The sequence below is a fragment of the Rattus norvegicus genome, chromosome 10 (genome assembly GCF_021556685.1).
Source record: "Rattus norvegicus strain SHRSP/BbbUtx chromosome 10, alternate assembly SHRSP_T2T, whole genome shotgun sequence".
NCBI classification, from domain to species: domain Eukaryota; kingdom Metazoa; phylum Chordata; class Mammalia; order Rodentia; family Muridae; genus Rattus; species Rattus norvegicus.
Window position 1 is genome coordinate 62715632 of NC_141543.1, and position 26394 is coordinate 62742025.

Here is a 26394-nt window from a genome sequence, read left to right on the forward strand (position 1 = left end):
ACCCTTACTAGCCGGTAAGACCTTGGACAATATCAGATGAATATAAACGGGCCCCAAGAAAGGAGACTTCTTACCTGCTGTGATCTAGCTGACTCTGAAGTATCTTTCTTCCTAAGTGGCATATGCCCTGTCACGGTCTTCTTTCTTACGGCTTGTGGTTTTACTGGGGTTAATGTTTCATCTTTGAAGTCTGTACCGTGGTCCAATATATGGGAAGCTTCTTGTGGAGGAATACCTGTGTCTAACGCATCCAGTTCACGCTCCAGCCTCTGAAGCTCATCAGGCTGACCAACATCTACACACAGATTTCACAGGAGAAAGTCCACTTAAGCCACACAGCGGAAATGACTTACAAGCACATAAGATCTAAACTCCAGCCTGGCACTGTGAAAAGCATGGAGCTCTGTTGCCACACCCGCAGGTGTAATTACCAATGTCCAAGCACCATGACCAACCCCCTCAACATCAGGTCCACATTTACTGACTTTCCAGTTCTTGCCTGTGGTCTTATTCTGTAATATCTTTGTTCCTATCCAGGTTGGCCTCTCTAGATTTCTTGGCTTTAAGATACTTCCCTCACTGGTGCCCTGCTGATCTTAGTCACATGTCCACTGGGTTGCCAAACTGTCTGTGCTGGCTAGATTTATGTCAACTTGACACAAACAAGAGTCATCTGAAATGAGAGAACCTCAATTGAAAAACAATGCCTCCATAAAATCCAGCTGTAGGGCATTTTTTTATTTAGCGATTAAGGGAGAAGCCCCAGCCCATTGTGGGCGGTGCCATCCCTGTGCTGGTGGTTCTAGGTTTTATAAGTAGGCTAAGCAAAAGCCAGTAAGCAGCACTCTTCCATGGCCTCTGCATCAGCTCCAGACTCCAGGTTCCTGCCCTGTGAGCTCCCCCCTCCCCCAGCCCCTGCTTATTTAAATGATGAACTGTTCTATGGAACAGTGAACAAAATAAAACTCTTCTTCCCCAAGTTGCTTGTCCTCATGGTATTTCATCACAGCAATAATAACCCTCACTGTCTTTCTAAAATGGAAACACTGCAGTCAGAGACGGCTCAGTGGTCAAAGGCACTCTATGCTCTTGCACAGGACCTTGGATTGGTTCGCAGCCTCACACAATGGCTCAAAACCATACATAATTTCAGTTCCAGGGTTTCTGATGCCTTCTTCTCAACTCTGTGGGAACTGCATGTACAGGAGCAGAGCATACTTGTAGGCAGAACACTTGTCCACACATGCGTGCACCACATATATCCCTAGTACTCATGGGTCTCCTGGAACTGGAGTCATAGATAGCTATGAGCTACCACATGGGTACTGCAAACCAAACCCAGATCCTATAAAAGAGTGCTCTTAACCAGTGAGCCATCTCTCCTCATATTAAAAATGTGTTTGTTTTTCTAGGTAGAGTTTCTCTGTGTGGCCCTGGCTATCCTGGAACTCAGAGATCCATTTGCCTCTGCCTCTGGAGTGCTGGGATTAAAGGTGTGTGCCACCATGCCCAGCTCTGAAAACTTGTGTCAGCATGTGGGAGGCTCTGGGTTCCAGTCCTAGAACCACAAAAGATCACAAGCATACAAATACACAAAAACAAAAGCTCTAAGAAAATGAGGAAGAAATCTAATGAAAAACTCAAAACTCATAGGAATTTCAGAGAAAGCAGTGCAAAGCTTTTATTTTGTTTTTGCAGTGCTGGGACTATATTCCTGGCCATTGAAAGGACACGGAAGAAACTCTGAATCAAGTTTCCTTTACAGACTGAACATTGTATCTATGTTAGTTCCCCACAAGTGATCTGCAATTTCAAATGCATATCAAATTAAAAGTGTGTATAGATTGATTTAGCTGGGTATCATGGCACACACCTTTATTTCCAGCACTCAGTCCGTCAAACTCAGAAAGTCTCAGGTCAGTAAGGGTTCAACAAACAAACAAAAAAGGAAACAAACAAAATTTAAATAAATTAATCATAAAATTCTTATGAAGGGGCCAGACAGGTGGCTCAGAAGTTAAGAGCACTTGTTTTTTTTAGAAGACCCTGGTTAGTTTCCCAGCACCCACAAAATGGCTTACAGCAATCTATTAACTACAGTTTCAGGTAATCTAATCCCCTCTTCTGACCTCTGAGGGCACCACACATGCATGTGGTACACATATGCGCATGCAGGCAAAACACTCACACGTAAAATAATAAATCTAATTTTAAAAATTCATATGAAGAGTAAAATATTAAAAATTAGTCCAACAAATTTGAGAAGCAACAACAATATGGGAAATAAAGTGGAGGCAGGTGTCTTTCTTGCCCAGAGACAGGAATCTTAGTAAGGCAGTGTGGACTGACTCAGGGACCAATGGCATAGGATGGGAACCACAGACCGGCAGATATAGAATGAGGTCTACTATTGTCCACACAGAGAAATCAAAGTGGAATCACATTGAACAGGGCTTAGCTCACAAACAGCATGAAGTCCTTCAGAGCTTTAAGAAGAAACAACAGGACAATACTATCATGTCATCAAGACAGAAAAGACTGTCTTAAGCTCAAATATGATGCAACTTACTAGAGTTTACACTAAACTATAGCTTTTGATTAAAAAAAAATCACCATAACAAATCAGCCAAATCTGGAAGGAGATACCTGAAATATGTACAAATCTATATAAGAAATAAGCGATTCAACAGAGAAATGAGTGAAGTATTCTACAAATTAGGCAGAAAAACAAGTAGTCCATAAAAGCATGAAAAAATGATAAACAGCCAGGTGGTGGCACACGCCTTTGATCCCAGCACTTGAGAAGCAGAGACAGGTGGATCTCTATGAGTTCAAGGTCAGCCTGGTCCACAGTCCACAGAATGAGTTGTAGGATAGCCAAAACTATATAGAAGAAACCCTGACTCAAAAAAAAAAAAAAAAAAGAAAGAAAAAAAAAGATAGATGATAAACTTGAGGAAAACTACGCCATAAGCTCAGACTTATAACTATTAGAATGGGGAAATGTGAAGCATGACACAAACATAAACAAGGAAGGAGAAAACTCAGACACCAGTAGTGTGGGAGTGAAGTAGTGAATTCCCCTGAAGAGTGGCTCCATCAATGCCCTCGAAGGCTGATTCTCAGTACAGCAGCCGAGTCACAGGCATGCTTGGCCAGGGAACTTGTTCATGTAAACAGAGGGGTCAGCTTTGACGTCACTCTGTCACTGTTTATAAAAGCAGAACCAGCCAGCATAGTGGCACAGTGAAATCTTTGTGTATTCTGATACTCAGGAGGTGCAAGAGAGGATTGCTCAATCCCAGGGGTTCTGGCCATTCGGCCAACATAGTGAGACCTTGTGCCACACACAGAGACTGATGACCGACGACTGGGGACAGCCCGTGTCCATTAATGTGTATGAAGAGATGAAAATCATTTATGGTTTACTTATAGAAAGAAGACCCACATGAGAGTTAAAAAGTTAGGATCCTCTGATCTGAGAGTGCAGATCAGAGACGCTCAGCATTTCTAGTGTGTGAGGCCCTGGGTTTGAACCCTAGCACTAGAAAAATTCAACTTCACCTATTAATATGAATAAGTCTTACTAATTTAAAAAATAATCATACTACAGGCTGATATATACTATATGTGGTCACATGTGTGGAGCAATGTGTTATAGACACACATGAGCAGCTCAGACATAAAACAGAACAGGCTCATAATGGAAACCTCTAGAAAGGGAAGGAAGAAAATGGAATGGAGAGGAAGTATTCAAGGGACTTTAACAGTACTTGTCACATTTTTTAAAAAAAAAATTCCAGAGTAAAATGCTTTAAACTGCATGGTAGATACATGGTATTGATTATTTTCATCCCCTCTGTTCACTGAACCACACGTGACTGGAAAAGAGAATCACTGAAGGATTCCTAATGATGCTCTGCTGTACTCACAGATCGGTATGTAATCCAGTAGCCATCAGAGAGACTTCACCCAGCAACTGATGGAAACAGATGCAGGGATTCACACTAGGCACACAGAGCTTAGGGAATCCTGCAGAAGAGGGGAAGGAGCCAGAGGGGTCAAGGACACCACAAGAAAACTCACAGGCTCAACAAACCTGGGCTCATAGGGGCCCACAGAGACTGAAACGATAATCAGAGAGCCTGCATGGGACTGACCTAGGCCCTCTGCGTATGTCACAGTTCTGTAGCTTGATCTTTTTTTGGGGACCCCTAACAGTGGAAGCAGGGGCTGTCTCTGACTCTTTTGCCTGCTTTTGGGACCCTTTTCCTCATACTGGGGTGCCTCACCAGCCTTAATTTAAGGGGAGATGGCTAGTCTTACTGTAATTTGCTATGCAATGCTTAGTTGATACCCATGAGAGGCCTGCCTTTCTCTGAAGGTAAATGGAGGAAGGTAAATTTGGGTAGGGGGGCAGAGGGGAGGACTGGGAGGAGAGAGGGGAGGGATGGGACACTGCTGTTGATATTAAAAAATATGTTTGTGTGTGTGTGTGTGTGTGTGTGTGTGTGTGTGTGTGTGTGTGTGTGTGTAAAGGAAGGCTTTATTGAGATTCTTCCTTAGCAAAAGTAAGTCAGGACCCTGATTCCCCCATACCATTGTTCTCCTTAGATGTTCTCAAAGCTCAGTCAGCTTCACAGCAAGTATTTGAAAGCAGAACAGAAGAATGCCAGGACTAACTCCTGTTACTCAATCTATAGCTTAGTAACTCCCAAGATTACATCTATTGAAGCAACGCTGGCTGCTAGGTCCTGACACCTTTTCAGTTGTGAATGGCATCAATCAGACAGCAAATGCAGTGCAAATCCACAGAAAGCTGAGTCTGAGGACACTGCTGCCAGCAGAGAGGCAGCCACAAGCCATCCTCACACAGTACACTAATGCAATCAGTAGTCAGAGGCCTCTAAGAAATGCACTGGCCAACAATTACTCAAATCACAAGGAAGCTCACCCAATTAGGCTCAATCATAAATCCCAAATGAGACAGAGACACTTTCCCTCCCTTGGGACGCCCCATAATATTTCCGAGGTACTGGGTAGGGAGCAGGAACTTCAGGAAATAGGAATGAAGAATTAGGAACAGGGAGAGTGCTATCTAAAATAGAAAAAAAAATGTGACCTGGACAATAATAAGAACAAGAAAAACAAAGCTAAAGATCGCCACATTGCTCCCCAGACGCAAGGGCATGGCACGTGAGAACCAGCTACCTAGAGCCAAGTTTCACTTCAGAGTCATGGTGATAGTGTGCCTCATGTTTGGTACAATACGCTTTTTGCTTTTTAATAGAATTCACATCCATGTGCATCCCGATCAAGCTGCCTCCCACAGCAGGTAGAACAGGATTACTAAAATTCCTCTGGTGAGGAAACAAATGAAGCATTTGTTCAAGGTCACAAGGAGGGCGAGTAAGAGCCCAGGCTCCTGCACTCTGCCTCACAAGGAGCCCGAGTGAGAGTCAAGCCTCTACTTTTTGCACATGCCCCACCCTCGAGGAAGGGCAGCACATAGATAGGGCTTGCATGATAACCAATCCTGCCTGTGTGACAGAAGCTCCATGGTAACCTCTTAACTATGGGCTTCTGAGAGCTTTTGGGTTGCTGTTTACATGGACGTTCTTGGAGGTGGTGTGCCCCTTCCCATATTCCTGGCCTTAGATACCGCCCGTCTGGCTATTCCCGTGTGTCCCCTGTGGTACCTCTGTACCTCTGTATATGTACACTGGGTGAACTCCCACCGAGCCTAGATGTAGAATGGCAAGTGACACCTTAAGGTCTGTAACTGGTGTCTCAAGTGGGGCTGTCTTCTGGGACTGAACCTTCCGTCTGTGGGCAAGACCCTACTCACCTGTCAGGACTGAGCGGAGCTATAGAACCCCTCTCCCCACCTCAGTGAACTACCCCTCCTGTCATCACTCAGGGCTCCACAGAGGCTACAGGTAAAACGCTAAGCTGTTCAGGGTTCACAGAAGAGCAGCAGATGGACAAATAGATAATAGATGTCTCTAATAGATATGAGACACTCATGCAAGTTTCTGACCACAAGAGAGGAGAAATGACATAAAGAATGTTGACATAGTAAGTTGCAGTGAGGGGAAAGCCCTCAAAGATTGGCAACTGAAAAACACAAAATAAGGTCAAAGAAAATTCAACACATTGTTACTCTCAGTAAATCTAAGGTTAAATACAGACTCTGCAACAGGGTTCAAAAAAACCAACGATATCTGAGAAGAGTGGCACCTTCTATCCTAGCACTCAGGAAGCAAGGCAGGCATATCTGTGAGTTCAAGACCAGCCTGGTCTGTCCAGTGAGACTCTGTCTGGTAAGGGAGGGGAGTTAACTTCTGTCCTGCAGACAGCTCAGAAGTTAAGAACATGTGCCCACCTCAGCACCCAGGCCAGGCCATTCACAACTGCCTGTTCTGCGGAACCACTGCCCACTTCTGCTCTCTATGGACACTGCATACATATAATTAAAAACAAAACTAAAATATTTTTAAGAATTAAGTACATACAGGAAGCCAGGTGAAAGGGAGGAGAACAAAGACATTTCCGGGTGCAGTTGTGCTAGTCTAATGCAGGCAGTTCATAAAGTGCAAGACGTTCTCTTTTCTGGTATTAGCTCAGCAGTGGGTTGACACTTTGTACACTTCTCTATCTGTATCTTCTACCTCATTAAAAAATGAATATTAGGCCAATAAGATGGCTGAGAGGATAAGAAGAGCACACCATGCACTGACAACCTGAGTCCACTCCATGGAACCCTTGGTGAATGGGGAGAACTGATTCCTCAAGGTTGTCCTCTGACCTCCACACATATCCTATCACCCCCACCCTCTCCCTCTTCTCCAGTTATAATTATAAATAATGCAGAACTGTTTTTAGAAAGTAAAATTAGTTTACTGGTTTTACCCATAATGTTTATAGATTATCTCATCTACTGGAAATTGTCAAAAAGATCAAGCAACAAACCCTTGATTATATCAGTTTATAACACACATCACTATTCATTAGGAATTTTAAATATTAAACATTTCAAATGTTGCAATTGGTTAACAGATGTATCCCTTAGTAGAATATAGTGGTTCATACCTATAAACCTAGCACCGGGAAGTCTAAGACACGAGGTTTGCAAAGTTCTAGGTCAGCCTCAGTTTTATAGGCTGGCCTGGGCTACCACGCAACATAGGCAGGATAGCCTATGTTGTTTTTAGAAAGTAAAAACAGGGGTTGGGGATTTAGCTCAGTGGTAGAGTGCTTGCCTAGCAAGTGCAAGGCCCTGGGTTCGGTTCCCAGCTCTGAAAAAAAGGAAAAAAAAAAAAAAAAAAGAAAGTAAAAACAACTTCAGAGCTTGGGGGATGCCTTCCAGTTGGCTGTGTTGCTCAAAGGCACTGTGTTTGCCTGGATGTGCAAAGTTGGACTTCTAGCTCTAAGAAAGAAAGGTTCTCTGGTTTCAGAAATCTTCAACTGTGCAGGCCCAATGAAACAGTGTCATAATAAAAGACTTCAAGATACTGCCAGATATGAGGCTAATGCACAAACCAAACAATTTCTGTTTAAGTACCAATAACCAGTTTCATAATTAATAAAAATTTCATTCACAACAGCAATAAAATCTATAAGACAGAAAACTAGAAATTTACATAGCAAGAAACTTATAAAATCCTATGTAGAAAGCTCTGACCCTGGACTGAGGTACAGAAAAGAAGCCTGGGTCTGCACTCATCAGGATGGCCATCTCCTCCCCGTGAGCTGGCACAGGCGGCTGCCAGCATGCCCACACTCAACAGGCTCACTCCACATTCCTCAGAGTGAGCAATGGCAAGTAAATCTTAAAAAATAACAAAGAAAAATTAGTTGTCTTGTCAAATAGTAAAATATGAGTTAGACTAATGGATTTGCCTACATAATTAAGTTTCTATACCAGAAATACCATAAACAAATTCCAAAGATAAGTGACTACATGTAAGTCAAAAAGGAAAAAGAAAGAGTACTAGCTACACTCCCCACAGCACTTTTATATTCCTAAGTAAAAAAGACATGGAACTCAACAAGGAGCGGGATAAAGGATACACAAGAGGAATCTGTGCAGAAGCAGTAAGTGCAGGTAAGGAAGCCATGAACAGACTCAGTAAGCAACAGTGAGATGCCGTTTCCCACCGAGAGGCTGGAAACACTCAGATCTTATTACATAAAACACTGCTCATCAAAACAGAAGCATACACATACTTTTAAAGGGGTAAACTGGCAAAATCTGCTCAAATGTGCATACCCCACATCCTGACAATTCCATCCCCTAGGATGAGGATCCAGAAATGCACAAACGTCAAGTGCACATGTGTGTATCCACACACCAGTACAATGCAGTCTGCTTAGCACTATGATGGAGCGAGGAGGACTTGACTTGCTGATGGACTTCTATAGATGCATGCTCCAGCCTCCAGTCCTAGGACAAATGCTAGTTGCTACTTCCCAATCCTAGAGGCAAGTAGCTCTCCTGGACAGGGCCACCAATCAGGACGTCCCAGTGTGATGCAGTAACTGTTGTAATTTCCCTGAGTAAAACACCACACAGTAACACTTTGAGATTCATACCTGCCAGAAGTCTCTTTGCCACAGAAGGTCGACTGGTTTCCTGTGGAAATGTCTCCTTTGTGACCAAGGGTCTCCTTTCACTCTTGGGCAGTACAGTTGGCCATCTCTCTAAGATCTTTTGGCTACCAATGGGAAATCTGCTCCGAATTTCTGTGAAACATTTCTTTGCCTTTTTAGGTGACAACTTCTTTTCCAGGAGAGACTCCAAAGCCTGTCGCAAAGCAGTAATTATTCTCTTAGTTTATCCCACTAGAGTATGACTTTAGTCACAACACTGAAAAAATTACACTTTCCAAAAAGACACGTCATTAAATGGCTACCTCTAATGGTTAACACGATGTTCCCATTAGTTTAAAAATGATATTATTTACAACAGGGATTGATTAATAAAAGTAATTTCCACAAGTTCTTTTACATGTTTAGTTTGCTAAGATCATTTTTAAGAGGCACCTAACTTTAAAATTCAGAATCACTACTTTGGAAACTAAGCACAGTCTTCAGATTACAGCTGTATGTGCTACATGTTAATTCTCATTTCAACAAAACGTCATGAACTCAAGTTGTGTTTTGTGTGGGTAGATACATTAGACTGAACATACATTTTCATAAGCTAATGGAACCTTGTGGGTCCAGTGGCTCTTTGCCCATGGCAATAATGGCAGGAGGTCTATGTCCCCCCTCTGAGTAACACCCACTCACTCATTACTAGGCAGTACTGGTCAGTATGAATTAAAGACGACTGAGCAGTCAGAGAGACTGAGTTCAGAGGAGTGTATGGAAACAAGATAGTAAGTTGGGAAAGGAATCACAGAGTGTTTAATCTCCTACATTACTGAATACATTCAAAACTAGGGGATATCTACATTATGCTTAAGATGCAATGTTAATGGTGCTCTTGCTCAGAATATGGGGTAACCTCTTGAGATCCTTTCTAGGATTCAGAAGATAGTTCTCCTAATTGAAATGATTTTGTCCAGTAATGTTTCTTACAGGTAAGTTGAAAGAGCATGTATGACATTATCTGATACACTGTCAAAGGTTCTGAGATCCCCACTTGACACACTCCTGAGAGTGAGCTCTGTCTACATGGATGTAACCAAAGCTAATAAGAGACATTTGTTAAACAACAGGACTGCAAAGCAGAGCAGGCTTTAAGAACAACTAGAGCTAGTTCCTAGTAGTCAGCTGTCTTTCTGTCTAGAATTCTCTCTACCATGGACTCCTCCTCCAGGGCCAACAGCTTATTAATACAGGATTATCTTTTCCTATTTATGGATGAAAGTGTATGAGAGAAGTAATACTGGCATAAGTGGCTAATTAGTTTCAGCTCTCAAGAGATCTCTCTGCCCCTGGCTTTAAAAACAGCAACAATGCAAATTAAATTAGTAGTAACAAATGTATTTCTAAGTCAGGGTACTGAGCAAGGATAAAAGGCTACATTGTATTGCAGTGCTCTGCAAACCCTGGAAGTTATAAAGCCAAAGCTCATTGTTAATGCTGTCTCTGTAACCAATGAGAGCTAAGGCCTTTGTCCATTCCTGATTAGTACAGCCACTCGTGAAATACCAGATGTTTCCAGTCATCCCAAGATCTGAGATTCTTGCTTGCATGATCCCAAGTGTTTCTTTTCTAGAACCTATCTAGATCAAATACTGATAATTAAGCACTAATCTGAGAATTCCTTGCCATTTCCTTTCTTTTCTGTAATAAAATCAGAGTCTAAAAACAATAAAAATGCAAACTTACATTCTCTGCCAAGCATCAAGTTATCACGCCAGGCAGTAGTTTTGCCTTATTGTCTCCCTGACTAGAACTAGAGAGAGTCTGAGTTATTTCCCTGCTTGGAAGCAACATCCTTTAAATAAAAACTGGAGTCCATTTCCTACCTCGATTTGCTGCAAGATGTCTATGACCACGTCTGGCACAGAAGGATCGACATCCAGCTTGGCAGAGCACAGTGACAGCTGACGAATAAGGCTGCCCAGTTCCCTGCACCGAGCAGGAACTGGGTGCTCCCCTCGGTCAGTAAACTGAGTGATAAACACTTGCAAGGCCCGGATGGCTGCTCGATGAGCGGCTGCCAGCCTAGACATTGCCCATGACTGGCAACAAACAAGAAGCAAGGGGTTACTTCAAGTTCTGACTTCCCAATACCACAGCACCCTTTAAGAATATCTGGAGTCTATCTGCCACACAAAGTGCTTCCTGTTGTCAAATCTTTTTCATAGAGAAGAAAATTACAAGACCTCAAGTTCTCTAGAAACAGATTCTTTTCTTTCCCGTTGTCTGTATACCAGAAATGGCCATACAGTGACCTGTCTATATCAGGAGTGACCACATAGTGACCTGTTTCAGACCCTCCCTAACAGATATACAGAAACAATGACTAAACAGTGTAAATGCACTCTATTAAAAACCATTCATTAGAATCATAACATACCTTCTTAGTATGTTTAATTTTTCGTGGACTTAATTTATCCAATTCTTCCTGAATTTCTTTTACCTGTTTTGTGAAAAGGGGGAAACGAAACTTTTATGCCTGTCCATTGATCTTTCTTATAGAAAAACAGACCCCGTTTTATCCAAACATAACCCTTACTAACTCAAGTCACTTAAAAATGAGAAAAAGCTTCTTCTCATTCAGTCACCATACCTCCCTAACACCAACTGATTTCTGCTTCAAAATGGTTAATAGAGCTATCCCCAGGTCCCCAGTTTAAGAACTGACCATGAAGACCAATGGAAGGACCAGCTTGCGTCTTATGAGCCACACTAAAGACTTTTGCATTCTACTAGGTGTACTAGCACATGTTTTTGATCCCAGCAACAGGGAGACATAGACAGCGGTTATCTGAATTCCAGGCTAGCCAGGGCTACATGGTAAGACCCTTTCTCTCTCTCTCTCTCTCTCTCTCTCTCTCTCTCTCTCTCTCTCACACACACACACACACACACACACACACACACACACACACACACACACACACCTTTCTGTCAAAAGAATGTGAATTACTAGTCCATAAGTTTAGGAAATTAACCCTGAAGATTCATTAGCATTTATGCAGGACCCTTGTGTTCGTCTTTCTGTGACAGAAGGAAAGCTGCAAGTCCCTAAGAAATCCACATGCAGGCCACTCCCCTGGCTCTGCCATACCTGCTGCTGAAGAACATAGAGCATGCGGGCACTGCGCACGGCTTGCTCCTGTCTCCTGACGCGGATTCGATGCTCTTCATCGGGATCCAAAGCCTCTTCTAGTCTATCTGAAAGTATTTCCCCACATTAGGTTAAAAACAACTCATAGGAACTTTAAATACTTAATAGAGTAATAGCTGATGTGTCTTACTAAGGAAACGAAGAGGCTGCCTTAGCAGACTTAAGAAAACAAACCCCTCTGGACAGCAAACTTCACTGTCTCAAAATCCTTTTATATTAAGCCAAAATCTATAATGCTTCCCCTATTTTTCAAAAAAAAAAAAAAAAAAAGAAAGAAAGAAAGAAAGAGAAGAAAAGAAAAAAAGAAAAAAGAAAAAAGATCTTTACTGGACTATTTCCCTGTTAAGTGAGATTATTTTTACTGAATTATTTATCCTGAATCCAAATGAGAAATTCTTTCTCTAGAACATTAAGATGAAGTGCTAAAGTTATTTGAATGTCTAAGTGTCAAGCTGCATGTCAAGAAACACACTCTTGTGCACACTGGCTCTCCATAGTTTTGTAAGGATCAACTCAGTCCATTTCTGGAATACTGGCCAGGTAGATAGAGCCAATCTATCTATTTCTTCTTAGACTATTGTTTCCAGATGTATTCACACATTTATAAAACTCTTAACAAACCAGTTGGATACAAGCAATACTTTGCTTGTGTAAATAGACATTCTGAGTTTGACTTTCTCATTAATTGTTACACATGAGAGAGGAGGATGAAGTGCAGCTCCACAGTACAACACTTGTCAAGTGTGCATGGGTTTAAGTCCCAGCACCAGACAGAAAATGAGTCAGACAAGAACAATAAGGCAACGAGGCTGCTAAGGCAGGCAAAGCCTTGAAGCCAGAAGCTGCACCTACAGGTAAAAGTCATATATGGGAGTCTCTAGGCCAAATTGGTGCCACCTCTACTTGAGTTACATAGTGGAGAGAAAATCCAAGCTCGAATACCTGTAAGAACAGAAGCAGGAACTGGTTTTGGCAGGAGTGTTTAACTCTTCACCTGGAAGGTAGTCTAATGCACCAGCTGGGCTGGGAAGCACTGGCTTCTGAATGCAGAACTGAAACTGTATTCACATCTTTTCAGTCATTTGTCCCTGTTAGAGCATTGTTATTACAGTCACCAACTACTGGTGACCCACTGAAATACTTACCCAGGTCAGCCTTGCCTCCACAGAGCTTCTAAACCTCTAAAGGTCCTGGTCTTAGGCCAGATCACCAGAGCGAGAGCCCTGGGAGCTTTGTTCCCTGGAGCTTGGCTTCTACCTAAAGCATCTGGTGGGGTCATGCTACACACCAATACTAAGGGATAATGAGAAACAAACCACAGCACTTCTGGGATGTTCTGTGTAGACGTTCTGAATCACCCATGATGCTCAAGCATTACAGGACTGCTCACTGCTCATTAGGAAGACTGGAGGAGACATTTTCTGGCTTTGTGTGGAAGCTGGTTCCTCAGAGCTGGGAGATGAACCTGTACCCATCCTTAGTGCATCTCTTTTTTCAGTCTTATCCAGCCGTATCCTCAGTATGTCAACTAGCAGGTACATTAGAAGGCATTTACATTTTTCTCTAACATGCATATATGTTCATATTTGAATTAAATTTAAATGCAAAATATAATTTTAGACGGTGTGCCATCCTATCCCAATAGCACCTTTTGTTACACAACTTTTCATGCCCTACTATCTAAGAGCTGGGCTTGATGGTCCACTTGTTGGCTATAGTAACCCTACTCACCATTCCTGAATCTATTACTTCCCAAGGAAATGCTAAGACCCTAACATTACTAACTACTATGAAAAGGGTATATGATTATTATACTTCTTCCCTTCTACCCTATGGTCATATATGACATGGGTTTACCTACAATACACATATTTTTTTAAACAAATTAAAAACAATTTTGCCAGAAGCAAATATGATAGGATGCTTTGCATGTAGGTGTTAGATGTGTGGTCAGGCAATCCACACACAGGAGGTGGGCAGAACAAACTCATCAAAGAAAGGAGACCTATGTCAGACTCCTCGTCCAACTCTTTTGTAGTGCTTGCTAAGCTCTACTGAGCCAGCTAGCTCACAGAAGGCAGCAGAACTCAGTTGGTGTGTGCACTGGGGAGGGGGCCCAAATGAATGAATGCATTTTAATTATCCCAGGCCATAGCATCTCATCAAATGAAGGACTGAGTTTTTCTCACCTTTTTTAGTTAGCCCTTCTATCTTATGAATACAACTGCTCAATTCCTTTTGGAGTCGCTGAACTTCTAGCAAGCCTTTCTGTTCCCACAGGTTTCTGTGCTCCTCTATCCTGGGTTGTGGCTGAGGTCCTGGATCGTGGGTAGGTGGTGAATTTGGCATAGGAAGATCAGCTCGTCCCCGATGAGATGTGTACACATACACCTTGGCACCTGAGCTGGAAATGCTCACTTTGGACGGCTGGTGGCTGCAATGACAGACATCCTGACTCTTTGAGTCCTTCCTTTCCACCTTGGTGTGCATACATTTGTGAGAGCTTTGGGGCTGACTTCTGAGATGATCTTTCACATGTTCTTCAAATTGTCTTCGTTTTACATCTCTTTTGGCTAGGTGGACAGCATAGCTAAGCCTCTCTTCTGATATGACAGAAAACGAGACAGAACTGCTTAATTCATTTCCAGCTCCAAAATCCAAGTCTTTACCATGATGTAATTCATTGTATGAGTGTTTCAGTTTTTCAATTTTAATTCCATGTGGGCAAGAGTACCGGACTGCCAGGTTGCTGGGATCTGTAGGAACATTCCTATTAAACTGCAGCTGGTTCTTTAAGAAATAAAGAAAAGTGAGCTCACATTAGAAAAATAACATAGTGCAAAGCACGCACGCGCGCGCGCACACGTACACACACACACACACACACACACACTCCAGTGACCAATATTTTACCCAGAAGATTATTTGTATAAAGAGATATTTTTCTGGTATACCCATAGAACTACAAGTATACACGACATACAAGGTTCCCTACTAAACCATCTAGTCCTGCAGTAACAGCTTCCACCTGATAACAGAATACTGCATCTTCCTCTAAAGGCTATTTATAAAGCTTCACACAACAACCAGCAAGTTCTTCAATTCCCAATTCCAGATCTGCCCTGGGCCAGAATGTCAGGGTCGAGAAGGACACACAAACCCTGGATTAGAGCCCCACAGGCATACACAACACAGGAGAGCTTCACCAGTAGATGATTTCCCCAGGTCTTCCCAGGGTTTTCACCTGGTCATTAGACAGTTCTCTTACCCTGTGCCCACATGAGCACTTTGCTCGGAACAGTCCACTCACCCAGGCTTGCCCAGACGTAAGTGCTTACCAGAGGTCATCATAGCAGATAGCCTTATGATACTCTACACTTACACATAAGCATGCTTCTACATTCCTCTTGGATTTTAAGACTACTTTCACTGATGCATTTTCTAATCTTCAAAAGTCAGCCGTTCAGGCTGAGCTCCAATTGTATTGGACAGATAGGATTATTCTCATTTTTCCACTAACAGGGACATTGTTAGTACAGGTGTGTATTTAGGATTTTGTTTTGTTTTTCTGCTTTTACATTATTTTCTTAGGTTAAGTAATATGTTCTAGGAGTATCAAGTAAAGAGAAAAATAATTTTATAACTTTATAACTTAAAAGAGCCCACCTACTAGGGAAAGTAAAAGAGTCCACATCATGGAATTCAGTGGACCCAATTTCAGGACCTTCACTGGGAGATCTCCCTAACACTCACAATACTGTGTTCAAATAATCACATGTATATGCTAGAACCTGAGGAACTTTTTGGGAGGAGGTGGGTAATGCAGGAGTAGGGAAAACTCCACTAAGCAGAAAACCCCTAAGAAGCACCTGAAAGCCCACAAACTAAACGGCAACAACAAACAGCAACTGCATCTATCCCTTACTCGGGGAAAGCTTTTTCTCTAAGCATAATTCAGCACCCCAAGATTGCTATGCACACGGGGACAGGCAAACCAATGAATTCCTCTTTAGTGTGAGCATAGGAAAAGTCTCTTTAAACTATGATTCAAATTCATGCTTAATAAAAGGATCTCTGATGTGAGGGAAAGTGAAATGATACATGAGCAGTAAATTTGACTACAATAAAATAAATTTCTTAGATGGGCAGTGGTGCCACGCACCCTTAATCTTAGCACTGGGGAGGCAGAGCAGGCAGATCTCTGAGTTTAAGGCCCTCCTGGTCTACAGAACAAGTTCCAAGACAGGCAGGACTACACAGAGAAACCCTGTCTTGAAAAATGAATGAATGAATGAATGAATGAATGAATGAATGAAATTTCTTTGAAAATTTTCTCCCTGATTAAGAACCAACAAATACATACACACACACACACACACACACACACACACACACACACACACACACACACACAGAGTGTCACTGACACACTGAATAAGTCAGGTAGTGGTGGCGCACACCTTTAATCCCCGGCAGGTGATTCTCTGAGTTCAAGGCCAGCCTGGCTACAGAGTGAGTTTCAGGACAGCCAGGGCTACGCAGAGAAACCCTGTCTTGGAAAAACAAAAAGAAAAAAAAAAAAAAGAAAAACCACTACTAAAACAAAAACAAAACCCCTAAACCAAAAAACAAACAAAAAGTCCCAATAAGCAAAGACTAAAGATAGTATTATTTGCAAGTGTGTGTGTGTGTGTGTGTGTGTGCATGTGTGTGTGTGCATGTGTGTGTATGTGTGTGTGTCTGAGTGTGTGTCTGAGTGTCTGTGTGTGTGTGTATATGTGTGTGTGTCTGTCTGTGTGTCTGAGTGTCTGTGTGTGTATATGTGTGTGTGTCTGTCTGTGTGTCTGAGTGTCTGTGTGTGTGTGTATATGTGTGTGTGTATATGTGTGTGTGTCTGTGTGTATGTGTGTGTGTGTGCGCGCGCGTGTGAGCGCGCATGTGTGTCTGTGTGTGTGTACAGGCTCACAACCACCTGTAACACCAGTTCCAGGGGATTCTAAGCTCTCACCTTAAAACACACCTACACTCGTGCACACATCCATACACAAATCTACACACACATAATTAAAACAATTTTTAAATCTTTAAAAAATGTTCAACCTTATGAAAAAGAGTGAAATTCCATGAGACACTATATGCTTTTGGTAAGGCTACAGGGAAACATGCTATCATAGAGTAATGCACATAAATTCACACAGGCACACACACACACACATCTGGAAAAAACATAGGAAATGGAAAAGACAGAAGAGATGAAGAAAAACGCAGGGAAGAGGGAGAAAGGAAAGGCAGGACAGGGAGAGGGAGAGAGGGAGGGAGAGAATATGAATGTGTAATGGCATGGGCCCACACCTTTCTGAGGGTAACTTTGCAACATTCATCTTCTTCTGACCCAGACGTGTAGTCTCACTTCTGCGAAACTATGCAGATGCACTCCCAACATATAAAGGTGTACGTGCTAATTCTTAGAAAACACGGTGGGAAGAAGTAGCTATAATATCAAGAAAAGAAGGCGCTATAACAGTGCATACATGCATCCGGTCCTTAGGGCATAAAGAAAATGGCAAAGAAAACTGGGAGTCAATGAGGTCAGATGATGGAAAGAACAGAAGGACAAGCAGGCAGCAGCACTCCTGAATGCATCTGTTTGTACAGGTCTGGAACCATGAGAATGCTTCACATACACAAGGGAGAGAGAGGGATAAGATCACAGAAAACTCTAGAAAGAAATATCAACAGAAAATAGTGAAACAAAACCAACCACACTAAAAAATGAGAGTGGACAAACATTTTAACCTGTAACTTTTTTTTTTTTTTTTCCGGAGCTGGGGACCGAACCCAGGGCCTTGCGCTTCCTAGGTAAGCGCTCTACCACTGAGCTAAATCCCCAGCCCTTAACCTGTAACTTTTGAAAAACATTTTAACCTGTAACTTTTGAACACAGCATTTGAATGACCACCGTTAGACACACATAGCATTTTTTATTCTTACCTGAAGACTGAGCAATTACATAGCTATGTGTGGATAAGGGGTACCAGGCTTCACACACTAGCCTAGAGAGGTCCATGCCCTCTTCTGGTCTCTACAAGTATCCTTGCACACACATGTACATATACAACTCAGACAGAGATACACACGTATGTTTCTTTCAGTTATTTTCTTAAGTATGAAAATGATACAACTAGGTAAGAAAGTTCATTTGTAAAGTGTTCTGAAATATTTAAAATGAAAGCGGCACTGTTTGTAGCTTCCTTTGCTTATACACAAACCTTAGAGACGGATGGTTGAGCAGACAAAAAACAGGGCAAATTATTAACAACTGCTAAATCTAGAAAATGGCTTCAAAATGTTGAATGTCATTTTACTATTCAACTTTTCTTCGTGTTTAAAATGTTTTGTAATAAATATCTGAAGGAAAACAGTAAAACCACCTGAGGCTGAAGATTCCTGGGGTCGGTCATTCCATCCAGTTGGAGACTGGATGCTAGATGGACACATGTGGAAGCTGGCTGGCTTGGTCCCATCACGTCCAATGATGAAGCACATGCGTGACTGCCTAATCATCAGGCAAATCTCCCTTAAATGAAACAGGTATCAAATTAAGCAGCGCAACTATCTTCAAATAACATTAAAAACCCATACTCCTGTGCATATATAGCAGCATTCCAGAGTGAACTCACAGTAACCTCACAGAGGTCTATTCCTTGCATTTATAAAAGCAACCACTTTTGAAATTCTCATTTTCAAAAGAATAGGGAGCCACTATTTTAATGATGATCCTTGGGCCATTTTCATTTTAAATCCTAAGGCTGTATAGTAAGCTCTATTGTGACAAACTATTGTTTTTATGACCAGATAGTTTCATGGACATGTGAATAAATCCTAACTACTGGTCAAAAGAGCAGAATGTATTCATTCCAGAATGTTAAGTAGCTCAGATAAAATTCCAAGGGATTCGAACTAAAGCTGGGGTTTTAACTAGCTGCATGGGCTCTCTAGATGTTTAGCTCCGCCATCTTTCCCACCCTGTGCACATTCACAATGAGACCACATTCAGGCTACTGAAGAATCTAGGATGTGCTAAGGAGCTCCGCCCCCATCCTTCTCTCTGTTCTGAAGACCTTTTAATACACTTGAATGGCTCTGCCACTTGAGGTTAACCATGCTGTCACACATAGCTATTTACCTATTTCATGGTCTGTATCTCAGCTTCCCAGCTAGACACGGCTCCTTGAGAATTGAGGGCCTTGTCTTACTCTTTTATTTCCCACAATCAGTATTTTGAACACAGAAAACAATTTAATGCAACATGGTTGCACTGAGCAATTTTCTGAGAAATTGTGAGTTTCAAATACACTGGAAAATTTGTTCTCTCAAAGAATTCTAGAGTAAATCAATTGGGAAGTTCAAGATTAAGAGAAAAAAAAAACCTACTTAAAATTTTTAAAAATAATTCGAACTTTACAGACTAGATCATCTTAAAGGCAGGTGCATTTGCAGGAACATAGACAGCTGTACAAGATTGCTTGTTCTTAAGACTACAGAGACATGATCCGAGAAGCAGATGGGAGAACACTAGTAAGGCAATGCCAACGGGCCTGCCAGCACCACGGGGCTGGAGCTGAAGCCACAGAATGAGCTGCAGAGTCGGGGTTGCACACCTCGAGTTAACAATCACACACACACATTCACATGCAAGTCCAAGGACACCCGCCCCATACCATTCCCTTGTAAAAAGTCCTGGGATAGCCCTCTCCTTGTAATGCATTCCCCATCTTCCCAAAAGCCTCCCAATCTGTTACCCTACACAGCCTGTGACATTTGCCACCAAGTATCTCTCCAGGAGTCATGAGGTCCCTATACACCAGTTCCTTCATCTATATCAAGACAAACTGTTCCCCAACCTCTTCCCTCCCAAGAACCCCAGGACATCTCCAACTCTTTTCTATATACCTACTAGAAGGTGCCCCTCAATCCACCCTCCCCCATCTCTCCCAAATCATTCACTGTCCCTCTAGCTTCAGGAATCCCTCCCACAGCTCTCTCCCCATTCTCCTGCAGATCATCTCTGAAATGGCCAAGGCCTACTTCCTCCCCTGAAAGTGCCGGCACAGTTGTTCTCATTGCAGATACTCTGGGAATATTCTCATAGGTTGTTTCCTCCACTGTAGACCTTGGACCACCCCACATCCTGGCACCAAGCTCACCAGCGTAAGGCACTTCCACAGCCTGGCTCCTCCCTACAAATCCCAGGCTCCTTCTACTCACTGTTTCTTCCCCTGATGCCATTACTCCCTCAGTAGACAGTCTCTTAACCAGTGTCAGGTCAGAGACACCTTCGTTTGCCTCCTCTGCAGAGGGCCCAGTCACCCACACTGCCGCAGGTACGTGTCTGACCATGGGAACCCCAACACCTGCAAGCATCCCCTGATGCGAAGCCTCCCTCACTGCCTCAGGAACTGTTCCACTGTGTCTCCACCACAAATTAATACCTTTGGAGCCTGCTTCCCTCTCAAGTTTAGGGACACTAGCAGCAGTGGGTACCTCGGTCATTTGTCTTCTTTGCCATGTCCCCGAGCTTTCTCCACAGCCTCTATCCATCACCCTGTGAGGCCCAAGGAGCCCAGAGACTGTGGACTCTCCCACAGTTGTGGGAATTCTAGCAGCCACAGGCATCACAGCAGATGGCCTTCTTTGTAAACCCTCAGAGAGTGTCTCATCCCCCATGGACTCAGGGAGCCCCACAGTCATTGATACCTTTGTAGGTGGCCTGCCTCCTGAGTCTGAGGCTCTCCTACAGCTATGCTCCCATACAGAACTAGATGCCCTGAGAGCCACACCCACACCAGCTGAGGATACGCCTGTAGCCACAGGTACACCTACAGTTTGTCTCCTTCCTGATAAGCCTGAGAAACTTCTGGAGTCTGCCTCTATCTTCAGAGAACCATGTATTTCAGGAGCCAGGGGAACCCCAATAGATGGCTTCTTTCCCCATGAGCATGGGAGAGCCCCAGATTTGGTATCCTCTACCACAGATGAGTACTCCTCAGGAGCCATGGGCCTCCTGCAGGCAACATGAGTTCTTCCCTGCAGGTTCACACCATCTGTAGAGCTGCTTTCCTGACACACCCACAAGGCAGCAGGTACACCCAGAGCTGAGGGTCCACCTTCTGTGGCACACCTATGCTTTGGTACAACTGCTTCAATCAGTCCCACAGCCCGCCTCCTCCCACATGGACATGAGAGAGCTCCCCATCTGAAATCCTGATCCACAGCCCTAGGTATCCCTAAAGCTACAGGCTCCTGAGCCTCCTGTTCCCTTGTGGCCTGCCTCCTTTCCCTTAGGCTTAGATGATTCCCACTGTAAGTCTCCTCCATAACTGGCCCTGGTAATGGCTCAGCCAGAGGAGCTCCCTGAGCCTGCTGCCTCTCCCACAGACCTGAAACATCATAGCTGGTTTCTTCCTCCCTATCTCCTGATATCACCACAGGCTGCAAAGCTGGCACATGTCCTGTTCCTGACAGTCCTGGAGCACTTGCATCATCTGCCTCCTTCCCTAAAGACCTGGGTGCCCCCATTGCCTGGTCCACACCCCACAGGCCCTGGGCACCTCGAGAACCTATCTCTTGCTCCTCACAGGCAGACAGTTCTGCAGCCTGTGCAGCTCCCCATGACCCTGGGTCACCTCCACATCTAGGTTCCTCTTCTCTAGCACAAAGCACTCCTACAGGCTGTCCCATGGTCCTTAAGCTGGGAATACCCCTAGAACCTATATCGTCCACCTCTTGTCTCCTTTGCCACACACCTGGGCCCCCATGGGAGGTAGTTTCATCTTCCATAGCCCTGGGTAGTACGAACAAGGCATCAGGGCCCCCTTCGATTTGCTCCCTTTGCCATAACATATGCCCATATTCAGCTTCTGCCAGAGCCCCAGAAACCTGCACTGACTGCCCTTCCTCACACAGACACGAAGTACCCCCACATTCCCTCACGTCTCCAGCTCTGGGCCATCCTATGGCTTCAGGCACCTCGTCAGTTTGCCTTTTTTGCCAAGAGCCAGAGGCAGCACAGCCTAACTTCTCTACTATCTGAGGTCCACCCACAGCAGGGGTCTTCCCAGCTTGTCCCTGCCTACAAAAGATAGAGACTCTCTCACAACCTGCCCCTATTCCCCTAGCTGTGGGCAGTCCTGAGGTCCGGGGGAATGTCTTAGTATGTCCTCTCACCCATGGTCCTGTAACACCATCTCGGCTGGTCTCTACCCAGGAAGCTCGCCCAGGAATACCCTTCTCGACTGGCCCCTCTCCCGCAGGAACAGGATGAAGTTCCACTCTGCTTCCTTCCCAGCATCCTGAAGCTACCCTCATAGCCTGCACCTTCAACCACAGTTCCAGGATGCTCTCATGGCCAAGTGTTCCTGGACGACCTTTTCTCTCACAGCTCGGTGAGCTCCTATTGTCTAGCTCCTCCTTCCCAGATACAGTCACCCACACAGACCCAGCAGGCCCAACCACCTCGGGCTCGCCCACAGTCCCATTCACCCACACTGTCCTAGGGTCCACTGCTGCCTCAATCGAGCCTGCAGTCCCAGATGTCCCAACGGCCTTTTTCACCCCCGGGGATACTGCAGGCTCCACAGTCCTCTGTAAAGGCCGCCGACCATTCTGCACCCTCCCTATGTTTGCACAGAGCATCCGCCGCACTGAAGACCTCACCCGGCGCCTTACTCCATAGCCTCGGGACATCCCTGCACCCCACCTCCTCGCCCACGGAGGCGGAACACCCCGCCGCAACCTGCCGGCCCTCACGCAACGAGCCGGCATCTTCGCTGCCAGAGTACACCCACGTAGCCCGGTCAAGAGCCCCGTACAGGACTCGCAGCTCCTGGACAATTCCTTTCCCCAATGCAACCTGTCTTTGCACCTGTTCCCCTAGACAGCGTGCCCCTCACATGCACTCACAACACTCGGATTCTGTCCTCTCTGCCTTTCTGCCTCCCAGCTCTCTCCAAACCCCCGCCCAATCCCGGACGCCGCCCCCAGCCTCGGCCCCCCTAAAGTCTGACAAATGGAAAGGTAACAGAAGGGGCGGAGCTGCAAGGCAAGCCCAGGCGAGGTCTCTCTCACTGTCTCTCTGCCAAATGCAGCTTCCCAGAATTCCCCCAGCTCTGACCCGAGCCCACCTGGTTTGGGCGAGGCGCGGCCACCGAGACCGTAAGGCCATCTCAAGCTAGGCCTCGCTTCCGGCCTCTCGCCCAGTCGCCATGGCAACAGGCGCGCGGCTGTTTGGGAGCAGTTGAGCTTCCTGAGCCATTTGAGGATCAAGGTGTTGTACCGCGACCGGTTTTGCGGTCATTGTCCATAAAGCCAGGGTAGGGACTAGACCAGGTCAGGCGTCTAGATGTCTGAAGGAAACTGGCGCCAAAAAGAAACTCCAGCAGACCAAAAAGACGGCCCTAGAGAGTTATGGCCATCTGAGGCTCCCGTAGCACAGCACCGCCCACCCGGAAACTTGACCACGCCTTACTTGGGCCCCGCCTTGAGGCGGCAGGACCCTAAGGCACCTCCTGCATTCCTCTCTGGACTGTTGTACTCATGGCCACCTTCGAGGAGGTGAGCGTGCTGGGCTTCGAAGAGTTCGACAAGGCAGTGAAGGAGCATCAGGGCAAGACCATTTTCGCCTACTTCAGTGGTTCTAAGGATACTGAAGGGAAGAGCTGGTGTCCGGACTGCGTGGAAGGTGAGACTGGGACTAGAGGTTGCTTCACCACAGAAGTGGTGGGAAGAGGTCCCCTTACTGAAGTCAGAAAGTGGGATGAGATGAGGATTTTGGTTCTGCAGATCCACGGAAGCGTCTGAGCTGTACCCTGTCTCTAGTTAGGTCCTTACTAGCTCCACCCAAGGATGACCCTCATTTTTATCATGGACTCAGATCTTGGAACCTGGTTCTTTAAATTCTCAGTTCCCCAAACGATTAGTGTCTCATAAGAAAGACCAGACTCACGAGCTAATCTTCCCGTTAGCAATATGTATGCTGATTGTCTGCGTGTGTCTTAAAGACAATCAGGACTAGGACTTAAGTGATTCATGAGCCCAAAGGACACCGACTTTAACAACCTATCTTACAACGGGTTAAAGTCTAAGACTGGAGAGAGGGGAGGGCTTGGGCTATCGCAGTTATCGCAGTTGTTGTATAATTACTTTTTAACTTTTTTAAAAAGCTGAGCCAATCATTCGAGAGGGGCTGAAGCATGTCACTGAAGACTGTGTGTTCATCTACTGCCAAGTAGGAGACAAACCTTAGTAAGTGACCAATCATCTATACCGTAGCTCCAGACAAGAACTAGATTATTAAAAAGTTGGCTAGAAAGGACCTCAGATAATTGGTCAGGCTCTGTGTTTTAGGTATTGTCTAATAAGCCAAACAATTGGAATTATTGAATTCATATTTACCGTTTATGTTCAGCCACATATCATCATCAATGAATTTGGTCTAGAATAAGTTCAGAACTCAATTGACTTTACATATATGTTTTATCTTAGCCACACTTTAAATTTTGCAGAAAGTGACACATAAGTTACAGTTCTCAAAATGCTAAAATGTTAACAAAAGTAATGGTTGCTAATATATATAGGCCAACTGTTGAGTAAACTGTAATAAACCAAGTAGTATTTTTCATTATCTTTTTCCTTTTGGAACAGCTGGAAAGACCCAAATAATGACTTCAGACAAAAACTGAAAATCACTGCAGTGCCTACACTACTTAAATATGGAACAGTAAGTATCTACTTTTTTTTTTTTTTTAAAGATTTATTTATTATATATAAGTACACACTGTAGCTATCTTCAGATACACCAGAAGAGGGCATCGGATCTCTTTACAGATGGTTGTGAGCCACCATGTGGTTGCTGGGAATTGAACTCATAACCTCTGGAAGAGCAGTCGGGTGCTCTTAACCGCTGAGCCATCTCTCCAGCCCAAGTATCTACTTTTATGCTGTAGCTATAATGCAGTTAAAACTCAAGTTGCTTTAAAGTCAAGTTTGAGTTCCAACAATTTGTTGTTACATTGTTGTTTAGAGTGCATCAAAAACACACAAGTTGGTGTCCATCCTCTGCTAATCCGGTGAACTATTAATAATGCAGATATTAGAATCTGAGGTGTTTTAAAGTGTGGAGGGAAAGAGATGGCACTGGGCATGCTATCTCTTGTTTCCAGCCTATGGGGCTTCCTGGTGTGGAAATTTAAGGCCTTTCGGGCCAAGTGTTTTAATGATTCATCTTGAGACAAGTATCCTAACTATTTAATAAAACTTGTTATAACTAGCTGATAGTTTCTGATGGCATAATTTCTGTGTTCAAAATTTGTCATTCAAAGTAGAATTCATTCCACCCCTAGTAATATTCATAGCAGCAGTGAAAACTTAACCATTCTTTTTACAGCCTCAAAAACTTGTGGAGTCTGAGTGCCGCCAATCCAACCTCGTAGAGATGATCTTCTCTGAAGATTAAGATTTGATGACCTTGCCAGACTGTGGTGGCGCATGCCTTTAGTCCCAGCACTCGGGAGGCAGAGGTAGAGACAGAGCAGCTGGATCTCTTTGAGTTTGAGGCCAGCCTGGTCTACAAATTGAGTTCCTGGACAGCAGGGGCAGCACAGCAAAACCCTGTCTGGAAAAAAACCAAAAAGCCTAATGATTGCAATTTTATATTGTCTGTCTGGTTCCTTTAAAAGAAGCCACATAATTTCTTTGATGAGTAAATGAGTAAATCAGTGTATGTCTAAACAATAAAGAATTAAAATATAAACCTCTAACTAGTTTTTAACACATGGCTATCTAAAAGATTTGAGTAAAATGGGTCTTCAGTATGGTAGTAGTAGCTCAAAGGAAATATTGAAGATAAAATTAACTTATTAACTTCCAAATCTGTAGCAATTGGTATTTATTACCTTAAATTCTGTGTATTTGCAAAACCCTTTCCTGTCTTTGAAATGGAGACCTTCATTAAACCATTTAGGAGGAGAGTCATAGAATTCATATGCTTAATTCAGGCAATTTTGTTTCCCAAATGTCTAAAATGTGATTCTCTTGGTGTGAAACAGGCTAGTCACAGGCAAAGCACTATCTAAATGTCAATTTCTTCTAACAAAAATTGTGTCAGGCATAGACACACACCTGTAATCTTATTACTTTAGATAATAAGGCAAGAGGATCACAAGTTTGAGGCAAGGGGTACACTACTGAACCAGGCCTTGTCACAAATGAAAAGCCCAACTATTGCTCTACAAGAATGTGGACTGAAGAGGTGGTTCAGTGCTTAACAGCATTGGCTGTTCTTCCAAAGGACGTGGGTTCAATTCCCAGCACCCACATTGCACCTCATAAGATGTCCATAACTACAGTTCCAGGTGATTGAACACTCCATCTGGCCTCTGAGAGAACCAGGAGTGCAAGTGGTACACAGACATACATGTAGGCCAAAGCTTCATACATTAAAAAAAAAAAAAAAAAAGCCACACCTAGTAGCCACCTTGAAGCCCAGTACTCAAGAAATTGAAGTGGAAGAATCACAAGTTTCAAGG

The 26394-nt window shown here is 43.9% G+C and overlaps 3 protein-coding genes across 31 annotated transcripts in view; 1 reads left to right on the top strand and 2 right to left on the bottom strand.

Moving 5' to 3' along the window:
• 4933427D14Rikl (RIKEN cDNA 4933427D14 gene like) overlaps window positions 1-23277 on the bottom strand; it is a 48837-nt gene extending 25560 nt beyond the window's left edge. For 17 of the 29 annotated variants that reach the window (XR_015630797.1, XR_015630796.1, XR_015630795.1 and 14 more), the window contains exons 1-8: window positions 22993-23062; window positions 18241-18386; window positions 13999-14599; window positions 11750-11856; window positions 11036-11098; window positions 10482-10697; window positions 8596-8806; window positions 75-295 (exon numbers count right to left, since the gene is read on the bottom strand). Coding sequence is in view for 12 of the 29 variants with exons in the window: in XM_087572933.1 (XP_087429059.1) it covers window positions 75-295; window positions 8596-8806; window positions 10482-10697; window positions 11036-11098; window positions 11750-11856; window positions 13999-14599; window positions 18241-18333 (1512 nt within the window). In the remaining 17 variants the exon portion in view is untranslated. 29 annotated transcript variants of the gene reach the window in all.
• Window positions 19766-22819, bottom strand: LOC134480818 (uncharacterized). Its single transcript, XM_087574983.1, has one exon. It carries the CDS (start codon window positions 22631-22633, stop codon window positions 19766-19768), a length of 2868 nt encoding a protein of 955 aa, XP_087431109.1. The 5' UTR covers window positions 22634-22819.
• A 52-nt stretch (window positions 23278-23329) lies between the features above and the next one.
• Window positions 23330-26305, top strand: Txndc17 (thioredoxin domain containing 17). Its single transcript, NM_001105805.2, is given in 4 exon segments — window positions 23330-23549; window positions 24031-24112; window positions 24512-24587; window positions 25254-26305. Coding segments are annotated over 4 exon segments (372 nt in total). The 5' UTR covers window positions 23330-23404; the 3' UTR covers window positions 25323-26305.
• The last annotated feature ends 89 nt before the right edge of the window (window positions 26306-26394 follow it).